At 35.1% G+C, this 12,500-nt stretch overlaps 1 protein-coding gene across 1 annotated transcript in view; it reads left to right on the top strand.

Annotated features, from left to right (window-relative positions):
- The window catches only part of LOC137622596 (MAM domain-containing glycosylphosphatidylinositol anchor protein 1-like), a 269,004-nt gene that overhangs the window by 253,592 nt on the left and 2,912 nt on the right, over positions 1-12,500 (top strand). Inside the window, exon 6 of the mRNA XM_068353201.1 lies at positions 5,338-5,431. Within this exon, the coding sequence (XP_068209302.1) occupies positions 5,338-5,431 (94 nt within the window). The remainder of the gene's footprint in view (positions 1-5,337; positions 5,432-12,500) is intronic.

Raw genomic sequence — 12,500 nt, 5'->3', positions numbered from 1 at the left:
TATATATCTATATATATATATATATATATACAGTATATACATATATATATATGTATATATATATATATATATATATGTGTATGTACATATTCATAAATGTATATACAGTATATAAATGTGAAATGACATGGCTGAGGCCTTTGTCTTGCAGTGAGGTAAGAACGGCTTTATTTGTTGTGTGTCTATATATATATATTATATATATATATAAAATATATATGCATATATATATATATGTGTGTGTGTGAGTGTGTGTGTGTTTCTGTGCACGCACGTGTGGACTAGAAAACTATAGATCTTGGTGAGACAATTCTCTCTCTCTCTCTCTCTCTCTCTTTCTCTCTCTCTCTCTCTCTCTCTCTCTCTCTCTCTCTCTCTCTCCTCAAGATGAAGAAAAAAACGAGGTGCCTCAAAAAATTCAGCAGATTAAAAAGACGATTTCGTTAAGAACTCTGTGAATTATCTTAATGAGAGGCAGCTAAAGATTATGGCTTTTTCAGAAGATGATAATGATGATGAACAAAGAACAATGGTATATTAAGAGAGAGAGAGAGAGAGAGAGAGAGAGAGAGAGAGAGAGATTAGACAAGGTCATTTATAAATTACCATATTCATTGGGGTAATTTCAAATCCCTCAGAGTGACAGCAAGATTTACTACAGTGTCATAACCTTGCAAGGACGATATCAAGGACACTGGAGCAGAGGTGGAGTGATAGCATACGTCCACGGGGACTAAAGAATTCACCACATGTGTATTTTTACATATGTGTATGTATGCATGTTTTATACGACTGTGCATATATCTATATATTCGCATATATTCACAAACACACATATATATAGCATATACATACATTTATATGTATATATATTATTATATATATATATATATATATATATACACACACATATCGTATATATTATATATGCATATGTTTATATACATCTATACATACATATATATGTATATATACATATATATAAATATATATATATATATATATATATATTTATATATGTATATATGTATATATATGTGTGTGTATGGGTAGCTATGTGTAAATATTGATTAAAATACTTATATGTATGCATATATATATATATATACATATATATATATATGCATACATATATATATATATATATATATATACAGTACTTACATATATGTGGGTGTGTGTATGTGTGTGTGTTTCTAGTCCTCTTAAGGACAAAGGCCTCAGACATGTCCCTAATAATGTCTGGAATTTAGACATTTTCATCACCAGCTAGCCACTGCTTTTTGGTAGTGGAGGGAGACCTTAGTGTGATCACTCACAACAAACCACCCTAGTATGTGTAGCCATGACTGGTGTATCTTTGCTGATCATGACGATACACAAACCCTTGTACAACGTTGAGGCATCCCCGCAGTATGTACACGCACTCATCTTTTATCAGAACTTATCGTTTAGAAAAAAAAAATCGATTATATCAATACTTCAAAGACGTTATGAAAAAACTCCCCTCACTAGAAAACAGAGAAATAAAAAAAACTTCCCCATAACTCTTTTTATCGTCTTTTGAGAAATGTCTTCAATTTACATATTTCCAAATGTTGAAATTTAAATGCAAAACAAGGTTTGGGTCTCTAGGCTTTTTGGTAATGGCGTAATATAAAGTAATATCACTTTGTCTTTGTGCTATCAGTCGATTTGGAATTGTTTGTTGGTGCTCCGAATCTCTCTCTCTCTCTCTCTCTCTCTCTCTCTCTCTCTCTCTCTGTTTTTTTCTTTATATACTCTTTCTTCTGCTTTCACTTGCTCTCTCTATTCTTTTTTCCTCCTGCTCTCTCTCTCTCTCTCTCTCTCTCTCTCTCTCTCTCTGTTTTTTCTTTATCTCTATTCTTTCTTCTGCTTTCACTTGCTCTCTCTCTCTCTCTCTCTCTCTCTCTCTCTCTCTCTCTCTCTCTCAAGCGACATTTTCATCTTAGTCTGTGACACTAGATTAACATGCCAATAAACCGGCTCACTCTTTCTGTAAGAGTTTGTTTGATGATGTCTTAACGGTGAGAATTTTTTTTTCTTCTTTCAATCTTTTTATAATTTCGTAAATGATCTGAAGGGTGATGGTGTTTCGTGCCCGTTACTATCAGTTTCAGATACATAACTCTTCTTCTGGTTAAAATAATTTGACGAATGCATTATATATGTACAAGAAATCCATTTGTCTAAGAATTCTTATTTCTTTTCTATCTACGTGTACATCCAAGTCACCAGCACAACCAGTCTTTTTATCTACGTCCACATCTAAGTCTCTTACCACAACTAGTCTTTTTATCTACTTCCATATGTAAGTCACTAGCACAACTAGTCTTTTATCTACTTTCACATCTAATTCACATAGCAAAACGAGTCCTTGTATCTACTTTTACATCTAAGTCACCCAACAAAACTAGTCCTTTTACCTAACTTCACATCAAAGTCACCTAGCACAACTAGTCTTTTTATCTACTTTCACATCCAAGTCACATAGAACAAAGACTACTTTTGTCTACTTCCACAATTAAGTTACCTAGCAAAACTAGTCCTTTTATCTAACTCCACATCTAAGTCACTAGTACAACTAGTCTTTTGATCTACTTTCACTCTAAGACACCTAACACAACTAGTCTTTTTATCTACCTTTACATCTAAGACACCTAGCACAACGAGTCTTTTCGTCTACATTCATCTCCTTTTAGGGCATAATTCTACTTAACATTGGCACTAAAATAACCAAATTTTTACTTAACATACGCAGTAATATAACCTTAGTCTAAAAGCCTACAGTTAATCGATCCAAAGTTTCCATTACCTCAACGCATCAACATTTGTAGCTTTAAAGTTACTAAGCTTATTCGAATTAAAATCAGAGACGGTACCTCCAACAACACTCAACAAGACTCTATCCCTAAGCCGAACATATAATGGAACGCAGCACAATGCAGAGAGAGAGAGAGAGAGAGGAGAGAGAGAGAGAGAGAGAGAGAGAGAATTTCTTATGCATGACCCAAACGTCGCCTAAAAGCGTCAACGCACCTGTAATTTGCTCTAATCCTCTCAATGTAGACGTTCGCCCAGCCATCGAATTGTGAGTTCCTGCCTGAATTGGAAGTTTCCGCTTGACTGAAGACATTTCATTGCTCACATAAACGTTTTTAAAGTCTCTTAGAGCTCGCTGGAACGAGGAAGGAACACTGATGCCCAAATATGCAAAGGGAAAGAAAGTAGAGATAATCAAAAGATTGAGAAAGGTACAGACACAGACAATGATTGTCGGCACTAAAACAAGGAAGGGATCATATGATTTGTTTTTACTCATGGAAGTAAATGTTAATATATATATATATATATATATATATATGTATATATACATATATGTATGTATGTATATACAGTATGTGTATATATATATATATATATATATACATACATATATATATACAGTATATATATGTGTATATATATACATTTACATTAATTAAAATCACGTGTGCTTGTGATATATGTTCATATATACAGTATATATATATGTATATATATACATATATATATATATATATATATATAGGTAAAGGTATCTGATTTCAGTTCAGATTTCATCAGAGTAGATACTCACCCGAACGTCACCCGGGCAAGCACTCCCCCCCCCCCACCCCTCTTTGGTGCCCAACCACAGGACTGGCCTACCCAGTAAAACAGCTTAAACTCACGGTCCCGAGCTGGGATCGATCTGCTGCCATGCAGCTGCTAGACGAACGCGTTACACTGTACTAGCCAGGAAGCTATATTCATATATATTAAAGATATACACGCCTATATAGCCAATCAAAGCCTGAAATGAGACATCAAGTTCAAACGACCCACATAAGTAACTCTTCGTGTACTGCTGGTGTCAATAATTCCGGTACAATGACGTCTCCTTGGTCTCCTTAACTTCCCATAAAGAGTACCGGAATTGATGAAGCCAACTGTACTAATAAATAAATCAGACAGTTTTTAATAGCAATTACTCTTGATTTACCTCACAATTCCGCCATATTCCAATCAGCTAAAAGCATATGATTTTCCTCTCCAATACAACCCATATTCATAATTTATAATTTCTCCGTCTGAAGTTCAACTTTCTGATTATCCATTCTTATCCGTTCCTAGCTGGGTAATTATAATAATCCATCACAAAAGGGTTATTATACAGAAAGTAGCTGATAAAAGATAATTTACTGTCGACAGATTCTAAGGAGATTATTTACATTATTACCATTAGAGAAATTATAAAAAGTTGTTGTTTATGCACCAATAATTATCAAGGTGGGTTAATTAATCCATGGTTACTAGGCCTGGCAGGATTATTATTATCATTATTATTATTATTATTATTATTATTATTATTAACTAATCTGCAACGCTAGTTGGAAAAACAAGTTGCTATAAACCTAAGGGCTCCAACAGAGTAATATAGCTAAGTGAGGAAAGGACACAAGAAAGTGAATAAACTACAAGAGAAGTAATAAACAATTAAAATAAAATATATCAAAATCAATTACACAAATGGAAAATATCTAATGTTCAGTTGCCCTACCTTACGTAAGACAGGGGCTTTAGCGTTGGCAGCACATAAAAAATCAACAACAGGTAAATTGTAAAATGTTTGCAAAATCACAACAAACAATGAAAAACAACTAAAACATTGTACCCTATTCTATCTAATCATCGACCAATAATCATTGTATCTCTCTATCCTAGGAAGGAAGGTTTAGTACTCACCAATCAGCCAATGAAAGTCCAGATGTGGTTTCCAAACATCTACGGAGTCTCTTCTTCTTCTTATTCTTCCTCGAATACATTGGAGAATCAACTGTCTCTCTACTCAGTTCCTCAATTACTCTTGTTCCATGGGAGTTAGTATGATATAAATCACAAAGTCATTTAATTGACTTTTGAATAACTTTCTCTGACCTCTGAATGGGACAACTGGCAACCTCATTGGGATTAATTAATCCAAGAACTTAATTACTGGATTTAACAGCTGTTAAATGCGTGAGTTGACTGACGAAAATTTTGTTTTAAATTACGCATGTTTGACTGATAAATTTTCATATTTCATTCACTTTCTTCGTTTTTCTACAATGTATTTCTTACCTCTTTGATTTGACTATAATTCCTTTATGACAACTCTTCCTTTTTTGTGTTTTTTTCCTCTTTCCCTGAATTTTAACTCTTCACATTGACTCACTTCGGCACACAAAGTCCGTTGACAATAGCTCCCTGTAATGGTTACATTTTGACGTTTCTCTTTGGTTCTTGTATTCATAGTTAACCCCGAATCATCACATCTTGCTATATTGGTTAAAGAATCTGTTAATCTAATCGCTGTCACCAACCTCAATGTCAATACGGTATTAAAAAGGTATTTACATAATCGTCACTTCCTGCATCGTAGCCTACACTCCTAACATGGCCGAACATTATCAAGCATTTAAGCGTTACCTTGGAAGGGATAGCGTTGTTCCTCTTGATTCAGGGCTTCTATGTGGACTTATAGACTTATTGCACGAACAAATTAACACGAAGCAACTAGATACACTATACAAAACTACAAAAGACCTCTGAGTCTTTGAACCGCACGCGACGATAAGTTTGTTTACACCCTCTGATGTAACTTACTGGAAGGCTGTGACGTCATTATCTCTGCGGCCTCTGATTGGCTAGCGCCTCCCTGCCCGGACTGAGCTGGTGAATCAAACTAGATCACGGTCTTGGGTTATAAATATTATTCGCAGATATTATTTTAAGGATTATATTGTATAAATATATTTATATATATATATATATTATATATATATATGTATATATATATATATATATATATATATATACATATATCCACTCTAAAACGATCTATACAATGTTACTTAATTTCTTAAAATTATTTCTTAAAAACAATGTTTCCGCTGGTAGAACCAAGTCTTATAAATGTTTTCGAATGCACAAGACCTGGGTTAGATTTTACCAGTCGTCTCTATCTTGAGCTTTTAAATCAATACTTCTCCAATCTTTATCTCCTACTTCATGCTTCATAGTCCTTATGTATATAGGCCTAGGTCTTCGAACTGTTCTACTGCCTTGTGGAGCCCAGTTGAAAGTCTGGTGAACTAATCTCTCTTGGGGAGTGCAAAAAACATGCCCAAAATATCTCCATCTACCCCACACTATAATCTCATCCACATATGGCACTCGAGAAATCTCTCTTCTAGTTTCATATCCAATCCTGTCCTCCCATGCAACTCCTAGTATTCTTCTGAGAGCTTTGTTCTCAAATCTAAATTTGTTGGATATTGTTTCATTGTCTTACCACGACGCTTGTCCATATAGTAACACCGATCTCACTAAACTGATATATAGCCTGATTTTTATATGTAATTTCAGGCTATTTGATTTCTAAATTTTACTTGACCTTGCCATTCTCTAGAATACAGAGTTTGATTATACGATATTCACCTTTTATATTGCGGATTGTGGTAGTCTACTGAAAACGTTCCTGTCTAGCGATTTACCGAGCTGGGGTTCGAGTCCCTCTAAAGCTCGATAGTTTCCAGTAGTGTTTGTAACCTCATCATCCATGTTAGGTAAGGGTAGAAGAGACTCTTTAGCTATGGTAAGCAGCTCTTCTAAGAGAAGGACATTCCAAATTCAAACCATTGTTCTCTAGTCTTTGATAGTGCCATAGCCTATGTACCATGTTCTTTCACTGTCTTGGGTTAGAGTTCTCTTGCTTGAGGGTACACTCGGGCACACCTTTCTATCTTATTTATCTCTCTCTTGTTTTGTTAAAGTTTTTATAGTTTATAAGGGAAATATTTATTCTAATGTTACTGTTCTTAAAATATTTAATTTTTCCTTGTTTCCTTTCCCCTTTTCACTGTTGAGGCCCCTGGGCTTATAGCATCCTGCTTTTCCAACTAAGGTTGTAGCTTAGCAAGTAGTAATAATATATATATATATATATATATATATATATACCCATACTAACTTATGCATCAGAAACTTGGAGCCTTATTGAAGCCTTAGAACATAAGATAGTTACAACGGAGAATATAATGATGGGAATAACACTAAGAGAGAAAAAGAGCAACAAGGATACGCAAGCAAATTAAGTAGAGGATATTCTAACAACAAGTAAGAAAAAGTAATGGACATAGGCAGGACATATAATGAGAATGACAGACAATGGATGGACATTAAGAAAAACAGATTGGATCCCTAGAGATTGCAAAAGAAGCAGAAAAAGGAAGAGAAGACGATAAATTGATGAAGAAAGAAAGTTTGCGCGTGTGGACTGGCATAAAGACCATAAACAGACGCAAGTGGAAGGATATGCCTGAGGCCTTTGTCCTGTAGTGGACTAATAAACGAGATAATACCCAGGATTAAAATGCAGACGCTAAAGGCTTCAAAAAATAAAGTTATAACCCTTTTTGCGATTCTTGTTTGTGACCCTTTTTTGCGACCGTATTTTGCGACTCATTTTGCGACTCGTTTTGCGACCATTTTTGCGACCATTTATTGCGACCTTTTTTTCGGAACCCTTTTATTTGACACCAAATAACGAAGATAAAAGCCTTCGGAGCTCGAATCGGTCGGCAGATAATTATATGACCAGGCAGAGGTCATCAGTGGGAGATAACGAGTGGAGAGGTTGAAAGCAACTGTGCAAAATGCATTGTAGGTTTTCCAAGCAATGCAAAATTAGGTGGCTTTATTGCACGGCTCTATCTATACGCTTCTTTTTCAATTAGTGGATAGTTGTGTATTTATTTCATAAATATATATTTTTCAATTAGTCGGGTTATGGTGGCCGATGGGCTACCGTCCCTGACCGGTGAACGCCAAACTGGGGTTCGAGTCCTGCTCAAACTCGTTAGTTTCTTTAGTCGCTGTAACTTCACCATCCTTGTGGGCTAAGGATGGGGAGTTTGGGGGAACCTGTAAGTCTATCAGTCTATCTACTGAGTCATCAACAGCCATTGCCCGGCACTCCTTTGTTTTAGCTTAGGTGGAGAGGGAGCTTGGGCGCTGATCATATGTATACATGGTCAGTCTCTAAGACATTGTCCTGCTTAATAGGGTTATGTCACTGTCCCTTGCTTTCAAACCTTTAATTGGTAGTTTTGTCACTGCACAGTGAAAAATTAATTTTAATCAATGTAGTTTTTTTTTTTTTTTTTTTTTTTTTCTTTGCTATGGGAGTACATTAACTCTGTTGTTGAATGCATGCACATATTTTTATGTGAAACGTTAGGTAATCTGCGAGTTATACAGTTTCACATTTCCTCATCAGAAGAAAATCTAAGATTTCCACTTACACAGTTTCACATTTCCTAACCAGAAGACAATCTAATATTTTCAATTACACAGTTTTACAATTCCTAGCTAGAAGGCAATCTAATATTTTCAGATACACGGTTTCACATTTCCTAATTAGATAAAAATCTAAGATTTTTAATCACCGAGTTTCGCATTTCCTAATTAGATATAAATTTAATATTTTGAGTTACACATATTTTTTGTAAAGATGGAAAGACAAGTAATTTTTAGAGAAGAATCGTTTCTAAAAAGAAGAACTTAAACATGGCTATTCCTTCCAGTTAAAGAGATTATCTTTACTCACTATAGGTCTTCTTAAGAGCACAATGTTGTTACTGGAGAAAGATCTATTAAACTTTGTTGAAAGAAAGACTTCAACAAGCATAAACTCAAAAACATTTTCACCCAATCGTGAAATAGAGTGCACCAAGACAGAGAGAGAGAGAGAGAGAGAGAGAGAGAGAGAGAGAGAGAGAGAGAGCGATTCTAAAATCTTGAAAGCCTTACGCTCGTAACTCCTTTCATGTCTCCATAAATATCATTCCGTTCTCCGGTAACTCCCAAAGACTGACTTTGTCTTTAAGGAGGTTAGATGTGATTCCATCAGGATTAGTAGAGATTTTTGCTTTCCTTTTAAATAACTCCTCTTTTTTATATAAAATAAATGGGTCAGGAGAGAGTGCAAGCTACCATCAGCCACGAAGGTTTTGGCTTAAAAAGTAGTCTGTTTAACAAAGATTTGTTGCTGAATAAAGTGAGCTTAGAATAAAGAAAAAAAAATATCACATTGTACTTATTACCATTTCATTGCATCTCATCTTATTGGAATTCAATGTAATATTGTTATAGACAATATAATTAATACTTGATAAGCAATGCCCCATCTTACCATAATCTGAGTCAAATGCTTAATAAAACAATGAATTAATAGCAATTTAGTTCACAGTAAGACAGCAAGTAGCATACTGACTGAAGAAGAAAATTTGCGAGTGTGGACTGGCATAGGACCATAAACAGACGCAAGTGGAAGGACATGGCTGAAGCCTTTATTCTGCAGTTGATTAGTAGCAGCTGATTATGATGATGATGATGAAGTAGAATGTTGCAAGAATCAACAGCTCAATAACAATCTTGCCGAAATAAATGATGCAAAGGTTAATAATCAATAGCCCATCTTATCAAGGTAACTTTTCGATAACTTCATAAAAAAGGTTAACCATGAAAAATTAATCTTAAAGACTTAAGAGACTTAATATATAATCATTAAGCATTAAGCAAATTAAATAGTAAACACAATAGTAGATGCTTAGTGGTTTCTAATACAAAACTAAAAAAAATTTAGGAGTTGTTAATTAATCATAGAATTAAATAGTGACAAAAACTCACAATGTACAGTATTAAATGACATAAAAGAATGGATGAGGGATGAGGATATATATATATATATATATATATGAATGTATGTATATATAATATATATATATATATATATATATATACGCATTTCCGATTCACGTGGCTCCTACAATTAAAACGTATTAAAAACCTAGTTTGTATTAAAAGACACTGAACTTATTAAAGAAGTATGAGTTGTCAGTTGACCTTAAAGTGAAAAAAAAAACTTAAATGAAAAATGTAACAAAAACAAAGTATGAATCAAATGACACTAAAAGTATCCAAAATTTAGGAGTCGTTAATCGATCCTAAATTGAAGACGAAGACTCAGTCGGATCGAGTCTGAGTCTCGGAGCAAATCTCAAATCGAAGCCAATTCTCCTTCCTCGCCAAACATGACTCCGTCCGACCGAGAAGGATGTAAACAAACAACACAAACAGGAGATGTTTACTTGGGAAGGCACAATCAGGGGTTAAGTGGATAACTTACCTAATTGCTCGATGCTTCAGAGAGCATAAACACGTCCAGTCCTTGGAGTGATGCTCATCATGAGAGGGATCATGATGTGGAGAGCATTTTAGAATGGAGTTCACAGTCAATGGAAAATGTGTTATGCCAAATTTTAAAGGGATTAGAAATGTACATAGAAGATGGTATACTAGTGTAAGCGACCAGTCAAAAATGACGGCTGAATATTTAGACATATGTAAACACACGCACAAGCACACAAACGCAGATTCAATTCTTCCCATCTCCTCCCCTTTTCACCAGGGTATGATTACTACCTCTCACCCCCTAGCCGAGGGACGGGGAGCGACGGAGACTTATTAGTTATACGTCTGGCAATGCCGCTGGGAGTAACAGGAAAGAAGCATATATATATATATAGTATATATATTATATATATGTATGTATATATATATATATATATATATCATCATCATCATCTCCTCGTATGCCTATTGACGCAAAGGGCCTCGTTTAGATTTCGCCAGTCGTCTCTGTCTTGAGCTTTTAATTCAATACTTCTCCATCCATCATCTCCTACTTCGCGCTTTATTGTCCTTAGCCATGTAGGCCTGAGTCTTCCAATTCTTCTAGTGCCTTCTGGAGCCTAGCTGAACGTTTGGGGAACTAATCTCTCTTAGGGAGTGCGAAGAGCATGCCCAAACCATCGCCATCTAGCCCTCATCATGATCTCATTCACATATGGCACTCGAGTAATCTCTCTTATAGTTTCATTTCTAATCCTGTCCGGCCATTTAACTCCCAATATCCTTCTGAGGGCTTTATTCTCAAATCTACTAAATCTATTGGAGATTGTTTCATTGTCATACCACGACTCATGTCGATAGATTAATACCGATCTTACTAAACAGATATATAGTCTGATTTTTATATGCAATTTTAGAAGTTTTGATTTCCAAATTTTACTTAACCTAGCCATTGTGTGATTTGCTTTTTTCAATCTTTCACTAAACTCTAATTCTAAAAAACCCTGTATTGGAGATCATAGTTCCTAAATGCTTAAATGATTCTAACTCAATAATCCTTTCCCCTTCCAATGATATTTACCTTCAACCTAACCTCGTGTGATATTTCATGCATTCTGGTAAGCAAGCATTGCAAATCCTGTGGTGTTCTGTTAATAAGGACAGCATCATCAACATACTCTAGGTCAGCTAAATTCCTATCACCAATCCATTCAAATCATTCTCGACCATCTCTGACTATTCTACACATTACAAAGTCCATGAGGAGGATAAACAACATAGGTGACAACAAATTCCCTTGGAGTACTCCGTTGTTCACTGGAAACTCATCTTGATAAGAATGCATTAACATTAACTTTGCACTTGCTATGCTCATGAACCGACTTAATCAAATTTACATATTAACGAGGAATTCCATAATAACGCAGGGCTCTCCACAAAATTGGCTAGTGCACACTATCAAAGGCTTTTTCATAGTCCATAAATACCTTCAAAAGTGGATATCTATATTCTACGAATTTCTGTACAACATGTCTTAAAATGAAGATTTGTTCATTACAACTTCTACCTTTTCTAAATCCTGCTTGTTCATCTCTCAGCTTTTCATCAATCTTTCTCGCCAGTTTCTTAAGAATAAGCATACTATATATTTTCATAACAACTGACGTAAGTGTTATGCCTCTGTAATTATTGCAATCAGTCAGGTCTCCCTTTTTAGCTATTTTCACCCAACGCTCCTAACTCCCATTCATCAGGTTTGGCCCTACATGCCCCTTTCTACAAAATAATCTTGTAAGTAGTTTGGGAGTCACTTCATTTTCGGCAAGTATCTTCTTGGCAGTTATTCCATCATATCCCGGGTCTTTCCATCTCTTTGGTTTTTTAAGGATAGCTTCGACTTCAAGCACACTGAATTCATTTATGGGCACACTAGATCTTCATCAGCTTCACGTATATCAATCAAATTATTCCCTTCATATGTCCTATTCATAACCTCACTAAAGTGTTCACTCAACGTTGTCTTTCTTCATCTTCTGTATAACAGAGCCATCTCTCTTTTGATGGGTATATGCTTCTTCTTTGCCCCATTCGAGATTTCATTATTAATTCTATGAGCAATTCTTACACCATAACCACTTACTGAATTCATAGCTTTGTCGGCCTCATCTGCTTTACTGTCTAAATACTCTTTCCAGTCATTCCTGGCTTTTCTTTTGACCTCG

This window comes from Palaemon carinicauda, chromosome 29 (genome assembly GCF_036898095.1).
Source record: "Palaemon carinicauda isolate YSFRI2023 chromosome 29, ASM3689809v2, whole genome shotgun sequence".
NCBI classification, from domain to species: Eukaryota; Metazoa; Arthropoda; class Malacostraca; order Decapoda; family Palaemonidae; genus Palaemon; species Palaemon carinicauda.
This window is presented reverse-complemented; position numbering and strand designations above follow the sequence as displayed.